This window comes from Channa argus, chromosome 5, assembly GCF_033026475.1.
Source record: "Channa argus isolate prfri chromosome 5, Channa argus male v1.0, whole genome shotgun sequence".
Lineage (NCBI taxonomy): Eukaryota > Metazoa > Chordata > Actinopteri > Anabantiformes > Channidae > Channa > Channa argus.
In genome coordinates, this window is record NC_090201.1 from 8,892,291 (window position 1) to 8,919,598 (window position 27,308).

General features: G+C 41.3%; 1 protein-coding gene across 2 annotated transcripts in view; it reads left to right on the plus strand.

The window, feature by feature from the left end:
- prickle2b (prickle homolog 2b) overlaps window positions 1-26,217 on the plus strand; it is an 83,333-nt gene extending 57,116 nt beyond the window's left edge. Inside the window, exons 1-8 of one of the 2 annotated variants that reach the window (XM_067505302.1) lie at window positions 5,056-5,527; window positions 11,582-11,765; window positions 17,495-17,608; window positions 18,466-18,603; window positions 20,041-20,244; window positions 20,816-21,002; window positions 22,044-22,934; window positions 23,092-26,205. In XM_067505302.1, coding sequence (XP_067361403.1) covers window positions 11,634-11,765; window positions 17,495-17,608; window positions 18,466-18,603; window positions 20,041-20,244; window positions 20,816-21,002; window positions 22,044-22,934; window positions 23,092-24,050 — 2,625 coding nt within the window. In that variant the 5' untranslated portion in view covers window positions 5,056-5,527; window positions 11,582-11,633 and the 3' untranslated portion in view covers window positions 24,051-26,205. Of the gene's footprint in view, window positions 1-5,055; window positions 5,528-11,581; window positions 11,766-17,494; window positions 17,609-18,465; window positions 18,604-20,040; window positions 20,245-20,815; window positions 21,003-22,043; window positions 22,935-23,091 lie in introns of those variants that run through there. The other variant, XM_067505301.1, reaches the window with a different exon arrangement.
- Window positions 26,218-27,308: the final 1,091 nt, after the last annotated feature.

The window sequence follows — 27,308 nt, forward strand, 5'->3', positions numbered from 1 at the left end:
TCTCATAGAAACCAGTACAAATAAAAGTCAGAAGAAGTTAAATCGATAAAGTGATGATGTAGTAAATGAAACCAAAACCTGGAGAGGGACTCGACATTGACACCCACACCATTTTTCTGGGTCATGATGACAAGGTGAGGAAGAGGAGGCTGGATGAGCGAAGTCAGAGAGAGTGCTGCAGGGTGCTGAATGTGGGAGGTTAGGAGGTGGGCGGTTCATTCATGGAGCACAGATCATTCTGCATTAGAGCTATGGATGACTTTTTGTTATGCTAGGAGAGAAATAAGAGGTTTTTTTTTTTCATGTGTATAATTTCACATTTTTCAAAGAGATTCTTTTTCAGCACAGATGGAAAGGTTGAGCTCTCAAAAGCCTATATCTCCTCTCCCAAATGTTTCTATATTTGCAAAGCACAGATGCAGAAATAATGTTTCTCATTCCTCTTATCCTACTGTGTCCACTACAGCATTTCTTTACTTTCTACAACTGTTCGCCTCTCTACCTTTTTTTTTTTTTTTTTTTTAAACCAGAGCATGACCTAGTTATGTTTTGAATCAGAATGCACATGTACAGCTGAAAAAGCTCGTTGACAAACTGCCGTTGTTGGGTACAGCATGCTGGAAATCGAGCTGCACTGCCCTGGAGAGTTCTGTCCAAAGTGGAGATGGATGGTCTGACGGATGGACAGAGGTGGAGGGCTTGGAGTGTGTTTTTCCTCAGCGTTGAAGAGACCTTGTGTAAGTGGGCTAGGAGAGGCAAAAATAGCTCCAGTCCCCTAGAGGAGTAACTCCACAAGGTCACCTCCTTACCCTGGGCCTTTATGCATGAAACTAAGTGTCCGCACTCTTTCTTTCTTTTGTCATTCTTTCTGTTTCTGTCTTGCTGTCTCCCTCTTTTTTTTTCCCCCCGTATGGCTTAATGGCTTACACAGGCCTTTGTGTCAGCAAGACCTCCGCTGCATACAGAGTTTGTGTGCTAACGAACGCCTTAGCTAATTAGAATTTCAGCCAAGCTGGTTACTCTCCTCATGTTCTTCTCAATTTCCCTCTCTTTGTACAAATACAATTTCAGCCCTCAACTCATGCAGAATTAATCCAGTTAATGTTCAGCACTGGATGAATAATGGCCACTTATCTGGTGAGAACATGGGTACAGACCCGCACACCCATGGACCCCCAGACCCCCATGGGTGGACAACCCATAAAGAGCCCCCAATCTTAGGTCTCTAATACTGCTCTCTGAGCAGAGCGGCTGGACCAAAGTGCTGAAAGGTACTTTGTAGAAGAGAGGTGAGTGTGTTTCCAGGCTACCATGCTCTCACTGAATGTCAAGCCTATTCAGCAACACCGTAATAAGTGCTGTCTCATGAAAACCACTGACCGATTAGGTGGCAGTCATTTCCTCAGCTTTGTAAATGGATGAATGTTCACACGAATCATTACACCCTTTACATGGCATAAGGGAACATATCCAACAGCAGGTAAGCAAACAGTAAAGGTAGGAGGTTGACAAACATGTCCACATCAGCTTCAATATACTGTTCACTAAATTTAACACCCAGTTGATTGATTTTAGCTTTATCCTTCTCTGGGTTTTCTTTAGACTGAATAATATTTGAAATAAGCTGGTACAAACAATAGATTGTTTATTGAACAGCCCTAACATACAGAGGACCATGAGGCCATTGATTAATTACTGTTTATATTTCCTATTTGAAAGATGCAGTTAAGACACAAAATGGCCATAAAAGAATCTAAACAATTCAAAAATTATAATATGAATAAGGCCAGAAATTCCCCAAATCAGGTGCAAAACTTTCACAAATGGACACAACTCATCAAAAGCAGAAATGATGCATCTAAGAATAAAAATCAAATGACTAAAAACAACAAACAAAAAAACAAAATCTAAGTAACAAAAAAATTAATATTACCAAAAACTGACTCAGAAGGACTAAAAAGAAAGGGTGGGGCCCCTGTCTGTACCAAGTTGTCCATTTTGACATGATCGATCCATGGTACAAGCCAAGTGTCACCAGAAAGGTGTTTGTAGCAGGTTTCAGATGCTACGAAGGACCAACAACAGTGTGGGGCTGCTAACGGACAGATTTACTTTTCATTTTGGTGGCTTTTTACACAGCGAAATCTGCTGCTCTTCACCCTTCTCATTGTAGAGGAAAGAGAGCAGGTTGCTAAAGAATGATTAGATATGATAATATTGTCCTGCTCCTAAATTATCCTTGCCTTCATTCGAGACCTCCTAGTTTAAGGGGCTGTAATGCTTTTAAGTAGCCAGTTACGAGATAAGATTTTAAACCATGTAAAGAGTAAAAGCAATTTCAATTAGCTTCAGAAATGCTGCAGCCAGAAGAAAACCTATGTGGGAGAGGAACTTGGCTCTCTCTCCCTCCCAACATGTCTTGGCTATCAGCTGTTGGGGTGAGTCCCAGCTGCTTCGTGTGTTGACTCTAGAGTGATAGCCATCAGCATTTGCCACATGAAAGGAGGGGAGACTGGTGTTCCTAAAAAAGCAGATGAGAAATGAAGATGGAGAGGCCATGTTGGGCCATTGGCTGCATTTCAAATTGAGATAAAGGCATTGATTTATCAGGAGTGTTTTTCTGACCATATCTGACAGTATATAAATCAGTTCCTTCCCTAGTAAGCTATGAATAATGTTCTTGTAGGATAAGATCCTTTGAGACAGTACAACATTCTTGCATACTTCAGATAGGCTCCCGGCCTCGAGGGAACATGTATTTACAATATCGCTCATCCTGTGCTTTGATAGAGACAGGAGCTTCAATATGATTATGCATGCTTAGGAAGGGAGTAAACCTGTTTGGCCCACTATCTAAAATTACCTAGCAGATGCTCTCTGGAGTTCATCCAGCCAAAGCTATCTGTGGTATGCCCTCAAAGATGGCCTCTGTTGTTTTTATTCAGTTCTTTAATGACATTAAAACAGATCACAGGGGATCGGAGAACATTAGGGCAAAGGCAATGACTTATTGGGGGAAATGGGGGGCCCCAAACCACTTTATCCACTATGCGGTTGTTGCAAGCACACTGTCACTTTGGACTTCTTGTAAAATCTTGTGGATAGGTCCTAAGTGCAGCCAGAAGTGTAAGTGATATTCTCGTGTTTGCAAAGGAGCCATATTATGTTTTTTACATTTTAGACTAAAACATGGCATGAGTTGCCTCACCATTGTGTCAAAGGAGAATCCCGAGGTAGACAAGCAGAGCTTTTTAGTTTGGCTCCAAGGAAGCTGAAAGGTGCAGGAGACAAGACACTGCAGCACCGTCCCCATTTTCAGCATCTGCAAACAGTCTTCCTCTTGCAGCCTCACTGATGATTTCAAAGGAGGCTTTATTTATTGTCCTTTCCAAACTTGTGTTTGGCAGCATGGCACTTTGGGAAAAATATACACAAATCTTGATTTAATTGCTTTCTAACCCACTTTCATGCAATCCATCCTCCAAAAACGCCTTTCGAAATCTTCCACAAATCTGTTAAGCCTTGATTGCCAGAAAAAGTTTTTTTTATTTCTTTCTTTTTCTTGACACATTGTGCGTGACACAAATAAGCAACTAAGGAGGCAGCAGTGGGATGATGTTACACACTCCTACCACTCGTTGTAGGAGCAAGAGAAGAGAGCCAGCATTACACAGTAAGCAAGTGTTTGAGAAATGAGGAAGGAACCAAAATAGCTGAGATGGTGGCAATTGTAGGGAACAATTGTACTGTTTATGTTGTCACTAATGGCTGAGCTGTGTGACTCCACATGTTGAGATCAACAATCAGCTCCTTCATTTCATTTCCTCCTTGTTGACTTTAGGTATTTTGGTCAGCAGTTGTTAGTCTGCTCTTTTCAAAGCGTATGTAGTAATATGCTTCACATGAGACTTCAAATGTGAGACCAATGTGTTCTCTTTATGACAGGGTCAGTCTAGCTGTATGTTTGTTTTTTGATTTAATAGATTTTCAATCGTATGTATGTGTTTTGTCCTTACTACAGTTCTGTCCATTTCTTATGTTAAACAGTTCTATTTTGTGAGGGGCTCACTTACCCATTTCCTTAAGCGGGTCAGTGCCCCGAAACTCTTCTCTCCCCTCTCTCTCGGTCTCTCTTCTTGCCCTGGGCCAGTTGATTTAGGGAAGTGGTTTAGTTCACATGCAAATTCAGCCTGAACACCAGTTATTCACACTGCTAATTACACCAATGTTGGGCTGTTGACTTGCTGACATCACACCGGGATATTGGTAAGCAGGGAGGGCAGTGTGTGTGTGTGTGTGTGTGTGTGTGTGTGTGTGTGTGTGTGTGTGTGTGTAAAGCAAGCTAATAAACGTCCTGAACAGGAAAACAGTCAACTTGCCTTCAAACTAAAGTTCCTAAAAAGATATTTCTAATTAATCAAAATCCTATGGAAAACTGAACTTATTGAAAAGCAGTTAGAAATTATGTTTTCTTTGTGAATGTGTTCAACAGACACAAAGATACTAATATCAGTAAGTAAAAAATTGTTATTGAAGTCATGGATTTGCAATTGTTGTAATAAATAGACTTGATATAATAACATAATATAATTGAGGTTTTCAGAGAGAGCATCATTTGCATGTTTATATTTTTATATAGTCTCGGGCAAAACAGTAATTTAACAAATAAAAAAACTCCACCTGTCAGCTGTGGATTACTTTATATATGTGACTGTTGTTGGCAATGCATCACTTTAATAAATAAAAACACATACACAATCTTGTTTAGGCTTTACCAGAGGGTTCCACCCCATTAGGTACGTCATCTGAAGCATGAGTAAGCACAGTTGTCAGTGTTTAATTTGATACTTGTGTGGTTTTTACCGGTAAGAGAGCATAATGAGAATAGCTGTTTACATGTGTTAAAGCTCATAAACGGATAGAGGCGTTGCGTAGATGATATGTGGTTTGAAAAGTACGTAGCAAAAGACTCAACTGCTCTTTTATTTTGAAAGCATAAACAGGAAATGCTCTGGTAATCTGTTTTTACTTGTCGGCCATTAAGGATTAAAGCGCTGCCTTTCGAGGGGGTTGGTCTGCAGCGAACGGAGCAGCTCCAGCGCTCCGAGCTTTTACGCACCAAAGGTCCTCACGGATCTTCTCTCTCACACAGCAGCAGCGTTACGTCAAACGGAGACTTCTGTTTTACTCTCGGGAATAGAAAATATTTCATCAGAATCTTTCCCTGCTCGTTTGGATCTGTGACTTACTGCAAAGGAAGATCTGTTTTTACGCACTTGTTGGCTCCTCGTCCACCCGCGCTCCGCGTTTACAGAACTACTGCGTGTGTTTGCGGAGTGCAGGGGTGTTGACAAAAGCCTTTTAAACGGAGGGGATAAATGTAGCAGAGAGGTGCGGGCACACATCGCGTGAGAGTTTGGTGTTTTCGTGGCACAACTGTGGCGTTTTGGGATTTGTGGGAGAAAGTTTGCGATGAGGAAGACGTCTTCTACAAGCTGCAACACCACAACCAGCACCGAGCTCACGGGTAAGTCTTCCCTCAGCCGCCGTTCATAAGAAGGTGAGCAGCGGTACGGAGATTGGAGCCACAGATGCATCTGCTGTTTTCATTCATTTCGTTTTTAACTTTACGGACTTTTAAATGTGTGCGTAACTTGAACATTAAAGGCATCTGTCCAGTTTCAGGTCAGTGCCAGTTCTCGCGTTCTATTCAGGCTTAAATTAACACCTTTCTTGCGCAAAACTGTCATTTATTTTCGGACGTGTTGTCACCGGTTTATATCCCAGCACTGAAGCGCAATGATCCGGCTATTGTACCTTCCAGCCTGTGACGCTTCGTTGTGTTCCCTCGGTGCCATATAAGAAATGTTTAATATTAAAAGATTTCTTCTTAATCACCATTTTCTTCTTTGTCTCTTCCCAGTCAAGTAGTCTTATGTCATTATTCAACATTTCCTAGTTATAATGTGATTATTATTTCCTAAATGTAGCTTCAAATTCCTTATAAAAACAAGTGTCATAATCGCGTCTGCGTGGCAGTTATTATAAGGGGAACATTACAGCACTCGATACGGGCTAATTGACCCGTTAAGGTGGCTGTTTTCTAACAGTGTAAAGGGTCACTGAATTAGCACATGAATGGACTGGTGGGGGAAATAATGAATAATGTGCCTTTTGCAGATGGCAACACTGAGCTGTCTGAGAGAAGCTCCCAATATTAACTGAAGTGACAGGAGCCTAAACACCATTTCTGGAATCCCAGATGCTTCTGGAAAAGTGTTAGGAGATAGTTTCTCCTAAATTATATTATAAGCCAGTAGACAGTCTGTACTAATGCTGTCTTGGAAGCCTGTGTCTTCCATGACTTCACTGTTCTCATCCAAAGAAGTGGCAACTTATGAAACAAGTCAACACTGGATAAGTACAATAAGTGATGGGATCCAGTTTTAAGTTTTGTGTGGCTGAGGCTTCCTCATCCTAAGTTATCTTTATTTTTGCTTCTGCCCACTTCCCACACAAAGCATGTGCCGTTCAAGTCCTAGAGAGTGAGAGAGAATAGGGGAATTAATGTACTGGATGTAATTCGGTAGAGATAAAACCGTGATTATGTTTAACACCTACATTTTCCATGAGCCTTAGGTGTATTATCATAGTACTCCAGCGACTGTGAGACAATTAAGAAAAAGATAAAGGTAAAAGTAGCCCAGACATAATGCATTTTAATCCCCTGTCAAACTTTAAAACTTTGAAAATACAAGATGCTACATTTTCCCACAATGGCATTTAGAGCACCCATCATTTCAATCCATAATATCATCAAGGTTTTGAAAGTTCCATCTGGTGCCATAGAAGACACTAAACAACATTATGTGCATGTTTCCATGTGTCTAGTGCTCCTTGTGATGAGTGAAGTAAAGTTTATGTGTGAAATTAACCACGTGTCCCTTTAGGAACTTGTGGGAGCAGTCATTGTTAACAAATGCTAACAAATAGTTTTCGTATTTTTGTTGAAATACAAACTTGTGTGACCTACATGTTGTTGTCCATTTTGGTAGAAGATTAATCATCTTTTCAAGGCCAAAGGAGCAGATCCTTGTTAAAAAGAGAGAACTTGTGCCCTTTGTAATTTGTTATGACAGGTTGATACAGGCCTAATATCTGTCCTGTGGAACGCTTTGCATCTGGCTCTCACTAATTGGCTGCTAATGGAAAACGTCTTTGTCAAGCCTGATTTTTGTCGAGAACACCTCCAGTCATGTTTTACTGGGATTAACTTCTTTTAAGTCCTAACGGCTCTGAAGGTGACATGGAGCCTATTCTAGCCACTAAAACTTGTATGAGTAATTTGGGGGAATGGGGTCATTTGTTGAGGCACTCCAAATTTTCAAGAGCTTCAAAAACACTGAGCGGAAATGTTGCATTCACTAAACAAAAGGCTGCTGAAGAGAAAGGAGTCTGTCCCCCTCCCCCCCCCACCCCCCCACATTTGCCAGAGAAAACAAAAGCAGTGGCAGGAAAGAAGAAGACAAGACTTGGCTGCAGTCTGCACCCAGCTGTTCTCTCTTCTGTGCTCTCTTCTCTTGTCATCCAACGATTTTGCTTGTGTGCAGAGCTGCCATTTAAAGATGGGGTTTTAATCTGACCATCTAGAGTGATGCCATGGAAAAGCTGCAGCGGTTTTGGGAGCTGCTCAAGAATGAGAGTGGAATGAGACTTGTGCTTCAAACTGTGCAAGGCTGTACTTTTACAGCTGGCTTTTGGTTCCAGTTGAATCAGATGGTTTTCTAAAATTTTTTTGAGTCTCTTAAACCCTAACCTTAGAGTTTTGGTTCCTTCACACATAGTCACACAAAGCAGCTGGATGTGTCTGGCCTCTCATGAGTCCATTATAGTCCCAGCTTTTTGAATCTGTATGTGTGACTGCTCTTTTAAGACCAGTTTACAGTAGCTATTTGCCCTTGATAGAGCCACACCCACACTACAGACATGCACACATTTTTGTTCATACTGCAATTGGAGATACTGACACTTTCCATACGTGCAAAACAAAACTGTGGCAACTCTGGAGAGTAGTAACAAAAAGACTTTACTTTTTCTTTTCTTTACAAAAAGACTGAATACACGAAACAATAAAAGTTCAGCAGCATGTGCAACTGTTTCGAATGAAAGGTGTCAAGGATGTTACAATAAACATTACATACTTTGGATGGATGAAACAAGTGTTTAGTTTATTTTCCTGGCACTGACAGTCCGTGTAGACAAATTTTTGGTCTGCATGCAGATGTCCATAGAAAGTCCATCCTGACCTGCATGTAGTGGTGCTGAAATCAACATCGGGGAAGCAAATAAAGAAACTATGTCTTGGGCTTTAGGATTAGTGCCCTAGCCCTGTTTATTTATTGCCTTGCTAAGGTCATTTTTGTGAGTCAACATTTACTTTGCTTCAAAGTGCGTTTATTACCATGGGAACATTTTTAACAGTGTTTTAAAGTTGCTTTTTTAGGGCAAATTTGAGGCCAGGCCTACTGGAATTCCTTGAGCACTGGCCTGAAACGGTCTATGCAACTATCAGAGGGAACTGTCAGATCCTAGGTTTGTATTATAACCAACCGTTACCTGGGTTACAAGTCTACAAAGATGATAATTAACTTGAAATGGTGAATCATTGTCCGCTGACATCATGGTTAGAGGGATTACTGTTCAACAGCATACCCCCCAGGTCTTAAACAACCTTATACTCCAATGGGCCAATGGTACTGTCTGTCAGCATTTACATGTCCCAGGGGATGAAAGGCCAGTCATGTTTAACTAAAGAACAAGCCTTTCAACTTTATTCTTTTTACCTCGCAGTCATTTATGAGGCATCCGTGATGTACTTGACTTGTATTACCAAAGTCCCCAAATCTTTCCTAATTGAAATCATGTAGATTACTATGGGAAGCTCTGGGATTAGGTTTCGGTGGAGGGGAAATCCCAGGCATGTGCATGAAGTGTGTTGTAAATCATAAGGGGGGGTAGGGGAGGGAAGGAGCAACAGGCCCCTCAAGGCTTTCAGTATCTCTGCCAGTGCTGATGTGGGGAAATCAGGATGTTTGCTGGAGGAAAGTCATGATCACACATCTGGACTGAGAGTGGGTGAGAGCAGCACATTGATCCAAAGGTTGCATGTCTCCCTGTCTCCAAGTTTACCTCTAAAGAGCCTGTAATGGGCCAGGTGAGGGGCAGGGACACTGCTGTGTGTCTTCTCAAAAGGAATGTTGTGTGTAACGTTTTCCTTCAGGCCCACTCTGCTCCTTGTGCTTGTTTGTATGCTGTTATCTCTAAGAGTCCCTCCTCAGCCCAAGGCAGAAATAACTGCTGACCACCAAAGTGTCTTCACTTTCAACCACCACCCTCCCCCAACTGAGTGTTCTTGTGGATGCATGGACCTCTGAGTGTGTGTCATCCACTTAATCAGCCTTAAATTTGTAATGATGGTGAAAGTGCCGCGCTTTAATGAGGCAAGCTGGTTTGGCACTGGCTATAGTGTCATGTGGCTGGGGCAGGGTTTTGCCCTTAACCAAGTCACTGTGCCGGACAGCTAATTGATGACTTTGTCTGTCTGAGCTGTATTGCTGCTCCACTTATCATACCCATCAGTATTCATGGAAGGGATCTGGCCACTCCTTATGTTTTGTCAATATTTATGTAGGTAGTTTGTGAAGCTAGTAGGTGGCCCTTCTGTTTATCCCCAAGCAGGGGTTTTAGACTTTTACTTCAAAAAAGTGCTTATTTATCTTATATAGGGTCTCAATGCATCTGGTCAAGTAAGCAAAATGGTTAATTTCAGCTCCTGTGTCTTCAGGAACTCCCACCCTAAGCCCAATCTGTTCTGATTGACCAAAATGATGGGAGTCTTCCTGTTGGAACCCAGAATAGATGTCCTTTATGGACATCTATGGTGGTTGTATGTTACACTGACATACATTTCAAAAATCTGTCTACACAGATTTTCGAAACTGGGGCTTTTTACTTACTTCAGTCATTTAAACACACGTTAACCTCCTGCTTTGGGTCTTTGACTGTGTGTATTACTGATGGCCAACTTCACATTATATGTTACACTACTTCACAAATGGCCCTTTTTCAAGATTACATGTCATGTGGCCAGTCGTGGCATGTCAGGATGTTTTACTTGGAGATCAACAAACAGTTTGAGTATTTCCAAAATCCAGTCTGTCACAGAAATCCAAATAAACTGAAATGCTTTGCTTGCAAAGACTCAGTCTTTGGACAAGAACTGCTTCACTGGGGAAAAAAGACAAGACAAGGTAAGGTTTGGCTGGGCACCCACTCTGTGCTGTCTGTGCTCTAAGCACCACACTAATAGATCCTCAGCCCACCAAGCTGTCAGTCTGTCAGACAGTGTCCTTAAGCTCCTCTGTGGGGCTGTCTGTCAGACAGGTTCACATCCCTCTAGGAAGGTAATGGGATTGTCTTTGAGGTTTGGCTGCCTGAGGGGCAGCAAGGTTTGGTGGAATCCGACCTTCTGGCCACCCAGAGTTTCCTCATCTTATGGGGTCTTAAAAATGTCAAGGATCAGGGAAGTTCTTTGTCATTCACTGAGAAGTAATCATTGGCTTTTAATCCCAATATTTTGTAAGAACACACTCCAGAATAGTTGTTTGAATCTCTGAAATATAACAACTCTCTTTATTACTCTCTGGACACCAGTAAAGATGAAAGAGCATTGAGGGGGAGTGTTATTCAAAATCTCCCAAACATCATTTCTTTGGAAACTCACACATGGACACTTTCCATTTCATAGCTGGGTGGGTCTGCTTGTCTAATGAGACCGTAGCACTGTCCTGGCTAAGCATCTGCTTGTGTTTCTGGCTAACCTTGTACAATGGCAACTGTGTGTGCTGATTCTTGTTTGTACCATGCTTTTTTCCATGCTTTACATCACTGTCTGTATTCTGCAAATTTCCATAGTCTGTTTGTGATTATATCTTCATACTCGATACCTCAGTGGACTGTTGTGGTACTGTGAGATCTGCCACAGGAAGCCTTGACCTTTTGAACTGTGTGAAGTTTAAATCCCTTATGAGTAGATGGTCTGCAACCATGCACCAGCCTGAAGCGGTTTAGAACAAAAGTTAACAGGGTTTACAGAATTTTAACAAGGCTTCATTATGCTTTTAACCAAACCATTTCCTTTTTTTACAAGATGTCTATAGGTCACTGTTTAAAGGGGAAAAGGCATTTTGGCTTCTTTTTTTTTCAGTTTGGCTGTTTTTAAAGATAGGCCTCCAAAGGTCCAAATAGCAAATGCAGTATGACAACTAATGTCTGTTGAAACACTGTTACCCCAACTTTCTATTTACACAATGATTTATTAAACTGAAAGCTTGTTTTCAAACCACAAATCACATTTTTCAGCACCATAATTTACATTCAAATAAGCATTACTTTCATTTTTAATCTGTGGCTCTTATTCCTTTGAATATTATATTAATATGAGCTTGTTGAACATAAATGATTGATTTTCTCTACAACATTGGCTTTATTAATGTTTGCTGTCTCTGTTTGTCTGTGGTAGGAAGATCTGTGTGCACTGTAAGTGTCGTCGTGAGGAGCATGCAGTGACAACCATGCCTGTAGAGATGGAGAAGACAGTCACCAAGCTAATGTACGACTTTCAGAGGAACTCTACTTCAGATGACGACTCTGGGTGTGCACTGGAGGAGTATGCCTGGGTACCACCAGGACTCAAACCTGAACAGGTATATGTTCCACTTTACAATAATCTGTAAAACATTTACGCTGGGTCTCAACCAATATACACCAATGAGGTCTGTGTCAATTGTCTTTTCCTGTGTAGTTTCACCAGCTGTTCTCAATCATACCTAACTGCTGATACCACATTCACCATCTTGGCGATACTTAGGAAGATCTAGTTTGTGTGCCACAAAAGCTGCAAAACACACCAGTAATGTTAACTGTGCAAATTTGAAATGGCACAATACAGAAATATGGAGAAATTTAGGTGTTTAAGCCCACAGAGTTGTACTATTCTGAGAAAGCATTAATTGTTGCCAGGGCCCATGCATGCAGTTCTGCTGCTCTAGGTGAAAAACAATTATATCGCCCCTCCATTTGCCTCGTGCCTCCCCAGTATGCAGTCATTTCACTAAATATATACAAATCAACTCCAGTAAACTGAATGTAAATTCTTCACATCGTGTTATAACAGGGGAGCTATTTTAAAATCAGTTAATACCAATGTAAATTTGTCCTATAGTTACATCATGTCTTTTTGTGCATATCACATGCACTAGTCAATAATTACCAGCAGCGAAGTGTCGTGGTCTAATCTCAAATCTTAGCTATATTCTAACTTTAATTTAGCTTATCAGCTGGCTCCTTACAAGTTTGCTAACTTATTTGAAGAATTACTGTGACTGACAGAGTTCCCAGGGACAGCTTTTTAAATGTGTGTGTGTGTGTGTGTGTGTGTGTGTGTGTGTGTGTGTGTGTGTGTGTGTGTGTGTGTGTGTGTGTGTGTGTGTGTGTGTGTGTGTGTGTGTGTGTGTGTGTGTGTGCGCAAGCGTGTGTGGAGAGAGGAACAGAGAGACAGGGTGGCTGTGTAAATCACAGCACTGTGTAGTATAAGAAAAAAATAGAAAATCAATATGTGGCTGTCAATAATGATATTGTGGTGGGATGTCAAATAAATGGATTATGGAAATATTGGAGAGAGAGAAGCAGCTGCAGATGTGGCCTGATTGACCACTTCCTCAGCAATTCTTTTGTTTTTTGTTTTTAATACTTGTACCCACATTTTGCAGCTCCTCCCAAAGTACCAAGCTAGGCAGTTGACTAGTTCACTTTTATGGATGCGCCAACACAAATTGCTGTTTCTTAAGAACAGACTACACAGGCAATTTGTGGCTCTTAATAATGTCAAATGACAGTGAGAGTCAGAGCGTGTATAAAAAATAAAAGTTACGGAATTTCCTTTTTATAAATCAAGGAAAATGTCATTGTAGAAGCTGATTAATCATTTCTTTGGATGAAAGACCAGACACTAGGGAAGAAGGATTTAATTGATACACAGAGACAGGATTTTGTTATAAAACATGTCACATTTATATACATTTTATTATAATATAGTGTAAACCCAATTAAAATTTCAACTCAGTGTATAGTGTTACACCTGATGTCAATATTTCATAAGTGTTCACTTAGACTTGCATCTCACTATATGATGGCTCACCCGTTATGCTGACTGTGCCTTTTACAGGCTAATGGATATGGATTATGTGGCTACAGCTGTCAAATTAATCTCCAAATCATTCTGCCTGCAAACTTGTTTGCAGTAGGTTTTATAGGCTTAGCTTGTTATAAAAAATCTGCTTATACAATACTCCGCTAAACCGTAGGTGTTGGGAGGTTTCCAGTTTTACAGGACAATAGCAGTGTTTATGGAGGCTGGTTTGATTTTGTTGATGAGCTGAAAGCAATGAACTGTTCAATACATTGCTGGCAGAGCCCCGTGTTTTCACCTCAGAGGACTGAGCACAGCTATTTTTCATCCCCCTCCAGGGTCACACGTCTGGCCCCAAAGTCAATTAGGTTCTCTTCCAGTGGTGGTATGAACTCAGAAGAGTCGGGCTATAATGAAAACAGGGCCGTGAGGTGCAGCAACAGAACAATCGTAAAACAAAACTGTAGCTCCTTTTGCTTTTTGACCATAAACATGAACCAAAACAATCAGCCCTGGTGGAGAAATTCTGACATTTAACAATATATAGAACAGCCAACATGAAACCATAGCTGCTAAACATAGTGTCCGTAACTGCAACAATTTCTATTTTTCCAAACTGATGTTTAGGTTATTCAAGCAGTGGAAACATGTTGCGTGACCTCATTGAGAAGTGGATGTACAGCTGATGAGGGGCTTTTCAATGGTCACCTTTCCTCTGAAGTAAAGACAGTGTGAATAGAGAGAGAGAACGCTAATCTCCAGGATCTAAACTGGGGGTTTAGGCTTCCCCTTAGGGAGCCAGTGTTGTGTATGAGTCTACAGTACTAGTATTTGGGCAGCAGTGGTGTAAAGTCACAACTGGGTAACAAGATATTTCTGAGTAAGGCTGCTGCATCAACTCAGATACAGTATATGTGATGGATTATGAAGAATAACTCATAGTTGGGACTGTGAAACTCTGCATGTGTTTGTATTTCTGTCAACAGTCGCTAAAATGTCGACGCAATAATGTGACATCAATCTCTATCACCAAACCCAAAGCCATTACTGAGTGTGCTGCAGATGTTATTGACCTGCAGTGTGCAGGAGGGCCTGCCAATATTCTCTCCCCCGCTGTGTCTTCTTGCTCTCTTCTCTCCATCTTTCTCAAACAAAATTCTTGAATGTTGCCAAGTTACAGACGTCAAGGCCAAGAATCTTATTCAGCAATGGTCTGTAACTGGCGTTTTCTTTTTTTATCATCAAATAGCAAGCGCCGCAGTCTAATGTGCAGACTGTGTTCAACCTCCAACAAGATCTGATCTTAATTTACATTTGAACATGAAGTATGCTTTACGGACGGCTCACATGTGGAATATTTGAATAGAAATTCAGTTCAAGGCTATCCATGCAAAGTACAGATATTTCTAAGTTCTGACATGCACCCACATTTGGATTTGAATAAATCAACATTCAAACAACATAGCATCAGTCTGTTAAGAACCTAAAGCTAGTTTGACCACTTCAGTAATGTATCTCTGTGAATTCGATTCCTCTGTTCTTGGTTCAAGGACTATGAAAACCACTAAGCCCCTATCTGACCTGATTACAGTTGGCAGCTGGGAATGAGAGATAAAAAATAAAGTTAATAAAAGAGACTTTTACACAACACTAAAGCAAAAAAATGTGTTGCTAACGTAGTTGAAGGAATGGAAATGTCAGTGGCTCAGCAGTGAAGCGATGGTTTGACAAGTCTGTATAGACGGTCATGGTTCCTGAAGGAGAACTGAGTAGGCACACGGTTCATCCCTGAGCCTTTGTGGGACAAAAGCTATTCACCTCTCAATGCTTCCACCATGAGGTTGTGTAGACTTAGTTAGTAAACGTTACCATACTAACATCATTATTTGCTGCTTATACAAAGTTCACTGACAGGAGCTGCAGTTTCAGCGAAGTAGTCCAGATGTCCCTCATCTCCTACCATGTTCTCCATGTATGTTCTCCAGCTCCTCTTCTACTCTAAGCTCCTTCTGGATTTTCAAACTCTAGACAGGGTCACTTATCTCAATCAAAGTTTGTGATCCAGATGAATGGATTCTCACAGAAGCGTTAGCTTGTTACTCGTGATTACAGACGATGGCTGGAGAAAGCTTGCAAGAGGCAAACTGTACAAAGATGCATGATAAGAAACAAGCAAAGTACGGAAACATTTTTTCAGGCCCTTTAAACTTTCAAATGCAATGACTTTGTTCCCTAGACTAGCTGAATTTCATGCACCCACACAAAGACGTGAGAAGAAAAGAGGCCAAAGAATGAAAACACAGCCATTAAACCCACTCTCTTCACTATGAAAACACCATGCTTCCCACCATGTTTGGCTGTTACTACCAGTGTTTTCTCAACAATATAATATCTGTGTCCACTAACCACTGTAAAGTGGCTTGTTCAGAGAATGTCAGGCCTGGTGCCCGGCAGTGTCTTTTCTTCTGGCTGTCTGGCCATTAACAGCAATATAAACCAGCTGTGGGAAGCAGTCACTCCGGTCACTTGGTTGTAAAGTCCTATCATTGGGTTTAGTTTTAAAAAAAACAATTTTTTGCAAAGTTTCTAAAATCTGCCTTTTCTATACATTTGTCGGCTTTCAGTTACAGTTATCACAAGCTGCTTTCTCTTGGTTCATGTTGTACTGTGTGTGTGTGTGTGGGAGACAGAGAGAGAGAGTCTGTCTTTAGAGCTTTTCCTCAGGGCAGTGTGCCTTTCACCTCCAGAATGTAACCCTGTTATTGCTGGAATTTATCATTAGCTCTGTGTGTGTGTACTTGTTTCTCCTTAAGTGCAATGCAATGCTGTGATTTACCAGTCTTTGACCACAGTCAGCCTTTCATGTACTCTACCCATAGATCCCCCACCACACACACACACACACACACACACACACACACACACACACACACACACACACACACACACACACACACACACACACACACACACATACATACACACACACACACACACACACACACACACACACACACACACACACACAGTGCTATGAGCTGCTGGACTCAAATTCCACACCATTTGCCAACACTGTTGGTAGCCAGCAAAAGCAGTGCAGGGGTAACAGGCTACTACTGTACATATATACATATAAGGTCTTATATTGCCAGACATATGATCTGGCATATGATTAAGTTATTGGTTTTTATATGTTGGGGTGTGTGTGTGTGTGTTTGTTAAGGTTGACACACACTATGTTATTGCCAAGGACAAAGCTGATGACTTCTAGTCAGTAAATCCATTCAGTAGACAGACAGGTCATTAAGATTGACACAACCTTGTCAGCAGGTATCGATCATCTTAAAGTCCTCATTTTGCAGTTTTGTTTTGGTTTTCACTTATGCTCTTTCTGCATCGATCAAATTCGTTCTTTGTGTCTTTACTTTCTCACACCTTTCCTTCTTCTCTTCTCTTTTTGTTTGAATACTGTTGAATACTGTTCTCAGATCTTCCTTTTGGCTTTTTGTGATTTGATTCCAGTTTCCAGTCACATCCATATATAACTGCCTGACCTCTGTTATACCCCCGGCCCCCTGTCACGGTGTAATAGAAAAAGACTGCAATAAATAGCCCTGAAATAGTAGTCATTGTCTGCCACTGTACTGCAAAGCAATTTTGAAAGGCCAGATTAGCATTAATCTTGCTGTCATACACATTTATATGTACTCATGCACTGCTACATTGCACATGTTTTAAACGTGTGTGTGTGTGTGTGTGTGTGTGTGTGTGTGTGTGTCTGTGTGCGCGCTCATGTTTTTAGTGCGTGTATGCTTGAGAGGTCAGTAATGCATTCCCATGTCAATGTGCCGAGATGGAGAGGTGAGGTTCCATTAGGTCTCATTGATGGGCCATAAATCAAAGTAATAATTAACCCTATAGGGCTAAAATTCTTCTCAAATTTGTTTTTCTTTCTTTCTCATAGTAGTGATATCATAGAAATAGAACCCATTGTTTGAAAGCAATGTGCCATGATCCCTTGGAGCATCGTAGCATTTGCTGGACATGGATATTTTTCTTCTATTTGTTACATTTCTTGGACAGAACACTGAAGTGATCTATCAAAAAGAGTAATCTAGCTCTGGATGAATAATAAAAATACTGTAATTGCTGGCTGTGTATTGGGTTTGTCTTTTATTGTACATATTGCAGGTTTCTATGTTATTCTTGACCTCACTTATTTCTTTATCTCTTTCTTTTCTTTAGGTTCATCATTACTACAGCTCCCTGCCTGAGGACAAGGTGCCCTATGTGAACAGCCCAGGAGAGAAATATCGCATCAAACAGCTGCTCCATCAGCTTCCACCCCATGACAATGAGGTTAGAGTACAAACTGGCTTCCTCCCCCACCACCACCTCTATCCATCCATCTAGGCTTTTCTCCCTCCCCTCCTTTGGGGCAATAGATAGGAGGGGAGAAGGTAGCAGACAAACAGGAAAAATGGCTTTTTGTCTGTTTGTCTTTTTGAAGGGCAAAAGTGAGAGAGTGAGATGTTTAGGTGTTTGTAGCTCCTTAGTAATTGACATATTAGGATTCTTATAAATGAGCGGTCCCATAACTAGACTAACCTGGTAATATTTGGAATGATCTTTTTTTTTTCCATTCATTATTTAGTCTGAGATCAGTTTAATGTTTTTAGCTTAGCTAGCCACCAATGTAGGGAGCAGACATCAACATTCTTACTCTCTTTGCTCTGATTGGTCAGCAGCTCTCATTCTGCTCCTAATTCTTGCAGCACAAAGAGGACCTTAATATTTCCATTTCTGGGAATGGGAAATGATGAATGTAATAAAATACAGATAGAATAATCATCCTTCTCTGGAAAGTCAAATGGGAAGGTCATTGGCTAAAATAGCATATTTCCTGTTATGACATAAAGCACAGTGCACATAACTGCTTTAGAGTCAGGCAGTCAGGGTCCTGTAGTTGTACATCTTGGTTTACTGTCAAACTGCCATGACTAACCGGGACAGTTAAACACAATGCAGCCATTGTTCGTAAAACTCCCTCACATATGTGCTTTTCCTATCCCTACTAGGAGAAGTCCAAGATAATAATCATATAGTGGTAAAAAGAAAAACATGCAGATTGCAACCTTAAAATCTCTGTCTGCTTAATTCATTTAATTGACATAAACAAATGTTTGTTAAAATGAAGCATGTTTGTGTGTGTCCAGGTGCGTTATTGTAACAGTTTGGACGATGAGGAGAAGCGAGAACTGAAGCTCTTCAGTAACCAACGGAAACGTGAGAACCTAGGCCGTGGCAACGTCCGTCCCTTCCCCGTGACTATGACTGGGGTTATCTGTGAACAGGTAGGTGGCAGAAATATCAAAAGCCTCATTCTTTCCAGGAAGATACACGACAAGATCAAAGATGATTTGTGAGGGGCCCATCATTTCACTTCTAAATCTCATTCCTGCACCGTGGCCTGTGACAGGAGTGAATTAAGTGTAACAAGATCAGAGGTGCATCACGTGGCTGGTGGAATAAAAGCAATGAATTGTGTGGCAGAACTGAACAGGCTGCTGGCATTTCAGAGCACTGTTCTGATCTATGCGAGGTGCTTCATGTTGACATATAAAGGTCAGAGATCTAACAGTCATCTGCTTTTATAACAAACTGGGACCATGTCAATCTCACATTAAAGTCTTGAACAGATTTTAAGGTGGGGTGTGTGTGTGTGTGTGTGTGTGCTTGCATGCAGTATGTTGTCTTATTCTTTCCTCTTCCATACCAGCTGTTAAACCCTTATATTTCAGATATAGCTTATTTCATAAGCAGTGCTATATCAACTATTTTGTGTGTTTTCTACATGTAGTGGCCTAAAGAGTGTTCTTTTACCAACAAACTAGATGCTCCAGTAGAGCTACTCTCAGTTGTGTTTGCGCCACACGCGTATAATTTTCTCCATATTATTCCCTCCCTTTTCTTACCAACATACATCCCACTCATCCTCGCGTCTGTCTATGCATGTCCTCCCCACTCACCCAAATCAAACCTTGTCATACTCATACTGTTTAAGCTTTCATCCAGAATTGGGTTAAAAACAAAGGTCTAACTGATCAGATTTACCAGTATCAGCATAAATTCTGAATTTATTAAAGATCCCTTAAAATTAGCACCAGGTTAGTTTAGCAGAAGAAAGTGTCAAATTAAAATGAAACGTAGTTCATACTACATATCATTTGCTTTAGACCATGTAGTCACTTTAGGTTACAGGGTCTGTGGCATGAAAATAGAAGGGAAAACCACAACAGATCTTATAGTTTATTTTTAAAGTTACCGTGGCAGGGTACACACACTGCTGATTGAAAAAAGATTTAGAGAAAGAAGCACAGAGAGAAATATCTGTATCCAGCAGCAGCAGCCTGAAACGTTTAGATGAGAGGATAAGCATCTCCAATCAATACAAAAAAACCTAATTATCAATATACTCATTGATACTACCATGCCAACCAGATGGATCTGACTGAGGATTTAATGCCACACTTAATTTAAAATTCAAAATTTTGGCAGCTGCTCACATCAAATCATTTATTTATTAATGTATATAGTTAATCATACACTGTGCAATTGTAATAGAAAACGTGCTTTTCAGTAAATTTTATCGCATGTACTAGAACTTGAGTAAAAAAATCTGTTTTGGAAGGAGTTTTGTTTGAGTATTGAGTTTGTATGCTCATACCACCTCAGAAAATATGCCAAGGACCTATTTCTCAAAAATGTTCTTCCAACCTTTATCTTGTTAGTGTGGAGGCCAGATAAATGGCGGTGACATTGCTGTGTTTGCGTCACGGGCGGGACACAGCGTGTGTTGGCACCCTGCCTGCTTTGTGTGCAGCATGTGCAATGAGCTCCTTGTGGACCTCATCTACTTCTACCAGGATGGAAAAATCTACTGCGGCCGGCACCACGCAGAGAGACTGAAACCACGCTGCACCGCCTGTGATGAGGTAGGCTCCCATCACACGTGCACGCGCACACAAACACACAAACACGCCTGCACATAGATGGTCATGTGTTAACAGATACACACAGCACATACTTGTACATACTATGCCTGTGATGTGGGCTGGTCCCTGTACTATTTATAAACCATTTACACATGACATCCTGCACATATGTATGCATGCCTATATTCCAACTGCTGTTACACGATCCTCACACACTTCCCAACACACACTGACAGTTTAACATTTGCATTAATATTAACATTAGATAACATTCTTTCTGCCAACGGGTACAAGGATGGTATTAGAACTTTAAAAAGAACCTCAGTATTTTAATAGCAGTAAATTTAAAATTCAACGCGTCCCATTACACATTAACCTCTTACACAAGGCTGCGAAAAGAGGATGATCTAAGCATAGTAAGCTGCAGAGGAGAAGGTAGCATATATAGAGAGGGAGGGAGGGCGAGCTGAGCCTTGGTCCTGTCAGTCAGCACTCGGTAATAACCCAACTGAGGTTTTTACCTCCAAGGACCTGTGATAAACGATACTCTTTCTTATCTCTCCTTGCTTAGATCATCTTTGCCGATGAGTGCACCGAGGCAGAGGGGCGTCACTGGCACATGAAGCACTTCTGCTGTTTCGAATGCGAGGCGGTGCTGGGGGGGCAGCGCTATATTATGAAGGAGGGACGGCCTTACTGCTGCTCCTGCTTCGAGGCCCTCTATGCGGAGTACTGCGACTCCTGCGGGGAACATATTGGTATGCTGAACCACTACCACGCACCTATTACTGTTGATACAAACAGCATTAATGACCTGCAGGTCATACAAAGAAGCCCTTACAGAAAAGAATACCGTCACGCTAAAGACACGGATGCATGGAAGCATTAGGTTGTAGGTTATTATAATGCAATTTTCAAAAAGGATGTGAGTGTGACCTCATTTATTTTGTAAAACAGACTAGAAAAAGTTAAAGCAGAGAGGATGTGTCCTGGTTTTTAGTAAAGTAACGTCTAAATAATGGCTCAAAGGCCTGACCGTGAAGGACAAGGGCATATGAGACCACAGATAACTGAGGTTGCTGAGGAAAGAACACACCAAGCAATTTGAAACCAAGATGAGCAAAGCATTATCATATCATGGGACTTTTTATCATCAGCGTCAGTTTTATTCACAGGCACCAATTGTGTTAAAATACAAGTTTAAACATCTCACAAACAGAGGCCTTTGTGTAGGAGGCAAGTTACTGAGTGAGGAAACGGGAGTATTTCAGAGAGAAACTTTATATGAGCTGCATTTGGCTCCACGCCAAACTCTGTGAATGGCGTGTGCGTGCATGCATGCATCTACATCCCCTCACACGATGCCCAGGTGTGATTTTTGGCACATACCTTTCAACACATTTGCGCTGTAATTATTTGTCAGACAGGATTCATAAAAAGATTTAGCTGAAAAAAACAAGTAATCATAAATTGAAACAATCAGTAAACATGCTCCAAGCAGATGGCAACCATTAACAAATTGCTGGTTTTCTTTCCCTCTCCGACAACTGGAAGCATAGTCAGAATGCAGTGTGTTTATACAATGAGTTGACCCCTAAGGCACAAGTTAAAGGCAGCCTCTAGCAGAGTTTTTTTCACCTGGCAAGCAACGTCTGCCATTTTACCAATAAACAACATTTTTAATAAAGAAATTTTGAATTTTAAAATGTTTTGATAAATGCACAGTGTGTACAATTATACACAAATCCCACAAACTTTGCTCCGATCCTGCGGATTGATGACATTTCTCTTTCCTGCAGGTATTGACCAAGGCCAGATGACGTATGATGGGCAGCACTGGCACGCCACAGAAGGCTGCTTCTGCTGTGCCCGGTGTAAACGCTCGTTGCTGGGTCGGCCCTTCCTGCCCAAGCAGGGTCAAATCTTCTGCTCGCGCTCCTGCAGTCTCGGGGAAGAACCTAATGGTTCAGACTCCTCTGACTCTGCCTTCCAAAGTGCTCGTTCCACTAGAGAATCTAGACGCAGCTCCAAGACAGGAAAAAGTGGAGGAGGTGGGGGTGGAGTACAGGCAGAGAGGTTTTCAGGTGAAGTGGACCCACTGTCTTTACAAATGGATCTTCTGAGTCTCTCAAGCCAAACCCCCAGTTTGACTCGTGAGCCACCAGCATGGCAGGACCAGGAGCAGGCAGGTGATGGTTACAATTATGAATCTCAATCAGACCAAACTTCCAACCCCACCCCACTCCAGCTCCTCAGCCAGTGTAATGTCAGAACTAGCTATAACCCCACTTGTTCTGGACAGAACAATCCTCAGCAGGATCATAGGATCAAAGAGAATGGAGGTTTAAAACGACCCCCCATCTCTGCCATGAAGGGCCACTCACTGAATGAGACAAGGTTCCAACAGCCAGCTCTAGAGGATTACTATCCACCCAAACTGAGGACCCAAAAGAGCTTCACTGAAGTATCCCATTGCTCTCAGCACCTCAACGGCTTCTCCTCTGACAAACGTTCAATCAGTCTGCATGGTTTTCAGAGGGACAGGGATAGAGATGCGGGTCCTCCACCAGCAACCCAGGTGCCAAGAAACAGGAACCCCATTAATGTACTTAACTTTGCTGAGCAACTTACCCCTCTAGAGCAGACCCCAAGAGGATCGATGGAGTCCCTAGCTTTGTCCAATGCTACAGGTGGGTGTGGTGGTGTTCATTAGACCTCTGCTTTTATTGTGTTTGGTACCAAGTTGGTGTGTAGTTGTTGTATATTAAGGTGTTTCCTGTAATTACAATGGGATAGCAGTGAATAAAAGGCAAACTTGACACTGAATTCTGCTCTATTTTCTTTCAGGAAACTCAGCAGATGGAGGAAAAAAGCGCCAAGAGCACCTCTCCCGTTTCTCCATGCCAGACCTGAGCAAAGACTCTGGCATGAACATGTCGGAGAAAAGTAACATGGACACTCTCAACTCATCAGTGCAGTTTCGTAGCTCTGAGTCAATTCACAGTCTCACAGCCAATCAGCCCTACATGGAAATGGAACCTCACCGGTCCTCCCAGTACAAACTGGAGTACTGTGACTTTCCGGGCATGGGTGGGGGTATGGGCGTAACTCATTTACCACCTGGCTTCACTTTCCAAGAGGAGGATAGGGTCAGTTTGGTGAGCAACGCTAATGCTTCCCGCCTGCCACCTATCAGTGAGCGCAGGTTGGGTGGAGTCAGTGGTAGAGCAGGTGGTGGTAGGGGATCAAGCGTCCAGATAAATTGCCCACAGGAGACTCCGCAGAGGCGTCGGCATCACCACCACCGCCCCCGGAGATCCCGTCGTTCTCGATCAGAAAACGCTCTTCACTTGGTGGCAGAGCAAAGGGCAAGACCTCAAGAAAGACCACAACTGCGTGTCCGAGAGGATTACGACCGTTTTCCACCACCACGGAGTGCCAGGGACCAGTTTGGAATAGGAGGAGGAGGGGCAAGATATCAGCCCCAACTCTTCAGACAGTGCCCCAGGACCACTTCAGATCTGACACTACAGAATCCCGGAGCTAGCCGGCGCACTGGCTTGAACCAATACACCTGGGATGACTATGATGATGATGACTGGTGCTCCACCTGCTCTTCATCCTCTGACTCAGAGGATGAAGGATACTTTCTGGGTGAGCCAATCCCCCGACCCATTCAGCTGCGCTACCTCAGCAACCAGGAACTTGTTCATAAATACAACAACACAGGGATTGGAGGACCCAACCTCGGTGGGCAGTTACACACCCGCAAACGCAGAAAAAGTAAAAACTGTATTATCTCCTAAAGTCTGGACATCTAGCACAGCAACTCTTTGTCCAGCCTGTGTACAATAACAGTTTCTAACTGGAACAAAAGAAAATCTCACAGTCCATTTATTCAGTGTTGTTGAGTGTTAAATATCATGTAATTGAAAGTCAGTGATGAATTGCAGTTGGTAATCAGTGAAAAAGCAGCAGTGTTTGCATGTTTGTTCATTTTAATGTTTCAGAATATCTCCTGAGTATCTAGGCTGTTACAAAGGTGCAGTTCTATCAAGTCACAATGTTTATCAAAAGCAGGTCAAGCAGGCTTTTTTATTTTAATTTTTTTTTTTATTTTGACTAACTGCAAACAAGTGTGCAAGATAGCCGTTTGGTACAGTAGCTTTTGCAATGTGATTTAGGTAAAGCATATACTGTACTATGGTATTCAGTTCATAGTACTGTATGTACATAAATTAATAATTTTACTTAAGTTAAGGAAGTCAGTGTAAATATGGTTGTAAATGAGGCCTCACATATTTTTATATTTTGTATGGATAGAATCATTTATGTATTAAATATCTATAATGTAGAGATAGAATATAACAAACTCAAGTATGCATGTTTTTATTTGGCTGACCTGATCCTGCATTCAGAATAAAGGAGTATTTCAGTGAGTTTTTCTTTTGTTTTTACCAAGAGTCTGTGTTTTTCTCCAGAGAATGGAAACGTGTGCTGAAATGTAACAGTCACCCACACCATCTGTTTAATGCATAAATGAATGACAATGTGATGTTGAGGTTGATTAGAGTCACCCTTCACTGGGTTTTTATCCTTGGTCACATTCAAATACACAGACCTTCATTGTCCTGGAAACAGATGCCACTGAAGTTCTGAGTTATTGCATCAGCCTGTACAAGTTGGAAACTGCTGACAAAGGTCTGGGGATTTAGTTATTGAAATCTGGTGATTCTTTGTTGGAGTGTGTGTTAGTCCGGCTGTCCGGAAAACGTTGTCTGGGGTGATACGTTATTGGTTCAGACTGAAGTATGGATGATTTGCAATGACATGGCAGAAACATCATCATCAACTTTGGATAAAGTGTAGTAACTTTCCCAGGGAGTACCCTGACTATTTAATACCATCATAATGATTTATTTCTCTTTTTCTAATGCTTTGATTTACAACCAAAAACCTGCAAAAGCAATACCATTCCCATTACCCTCTGCTACAGTTTTAGTTCTCAATGAGCACAGTTAAATGATATGTTTGAACATTGTAAACATTGTACCTGCTAAAAATTGGATGTAATCATTGTTGGGGTAAATGTTTTTTCATTAACAGCATTGGTTAGACAATATGGCTGTAGCCAGTCAGTCTTGTCTTAGTCAAATCCCAAACAGGTTGACCTCGCCTGTGCAAATATTGGCATATGCAGTATAACAGGTTGCATCTGTAAGTGTTAAGCAGTGTCATGTTGTAAATTGGATTGCCTCTGACGTCCATGTGGTCAGGGGATTACTCCTGCTAGCCCCCATAATCCACATACACACAAAGACATATGTGTGGAACAAGGTGTGTGAACACCAATCACTTGATTAGAGGCATTGAAGCACTAATGCTGTTGATGTGATTAGCACTTTTACTTTACCTGAACTCAGCCTTCAAGGCGTGTGCTGCAGCTTTTGTGTTTACTCTGGGACAGTGGAGAAAAAGAATCAGAATTTAGAAGGCTATGATACTACAAAACCAGCTGCACAAACATTTGAGGTACGTGATGTCAAACTGCTGAGCTCTTCGTCTGTAAATGTGGACTTTTTTCATTTAAGTATTTAAACTCTGGTTTCAGACTGTTAATCACATCAACTGCAATCGCAGTCTCCAAGCGTAATGAGACGCACAATAAAACACACAAACCTCTTCAGCAATGTGGCTATTAATGTGTTTGACACATGAGCTTCCTTTACATCATCATTAACTCAGCCCATATCAGTTTGTTTCTTTAATAGTCCCTTTCTAGGCATTTACCGTGTGTGTGTGTGTGTGTGTCTGTGTTTGTGTGTGGTGTCTCCATGTGTTTAATTAAAAGCAAATGGAGGCTGTCAGTGAGGGTGCCACAGATTGCAGCCATATGTTTCCCAGCCCATGCCATATTCAAGGTAGCGGATGGTGGGGAGATAATCCTCAAGCTGCACGGATCCTTCCAGTTGTGACCGTGACTCTGTCAGCCAAGCTTTGACAGCAATACAGATCTGTGAATCTGTGAAAAGCTGGATACTTTCAGGATTACCTCCGTAGACAGAGAGTTTACAGTCTGGTGAGACTGTTAACATAATTGTCAGGAAGCAGAGGTTTTACAGTTTTCTGATCATGTGGCCATCAGTAACTTTAAACTGCTTCTCTGTCGAATCCTAACCTCCTCACATAAGTTTCACTCAGCGTGAGAGAGAACCCATTCTTTGTACAGTGTGACAACTGTGTGAAGATCTTTATTTGAACATTTTCCATAACACTGCCTCTGGGAGAAAGATATTAATCTTTAGCTGCAAAACTTGTTTTAAGACCAGTCAAATTAATAGTGTTTGATTATGAACAACTGTATTACAAAAATAAATGATAAAACATGCATTTACACTTAAAATAACTACTGATATTTTTATTTTCTAATAGTTAAACAACCAAAGCTTCAGATTATTAGATAATTCATGCAGTGCAGCTGGGAAAGCAACTCTCTGCTTATACTGATTTTCACGGATCAGGATCCAGGAACATATAACATTTATTCAGGTTTGAGTCATGCAACTATTATCATAACATGAGCCAAATCTTTACAAGGCCATGTAGGTTTTTGGGATGTATAGCGGGTTCTTGAAATACATTTACTGCATTCGGGTTTATTAAGACCTGAGTACCAAGTGTCTGGAGAACAGACAGACATAATTTCCTTAACCCTAAGGTCTGTGTCTGTGTCAGATAAACAACAAGCAAATCAGGAGACAGAGGTCCTCTTAAAGATTAAACCCTGCTGGCTGTTTTTACAACAGCCTGAAATGCTATCAAAAAAGATAATGGGACAAAACTTGGACTAACTTCCTACCCATTATCTACACATGGTATTTTATTCATGGATATCAATTATGTCAAATAAGATTTTATAAATTGTCTATTTGAAAGATTGTTCAGATAATTGTAATGTAGTCTGGCATTTCTAAAATAATGTAACACATGAAATGTAAAGATAGATGAAATAGTAATCATATATTTAGTAATTTGTAAAAATGTTTTGGCGTGTGACATATCCA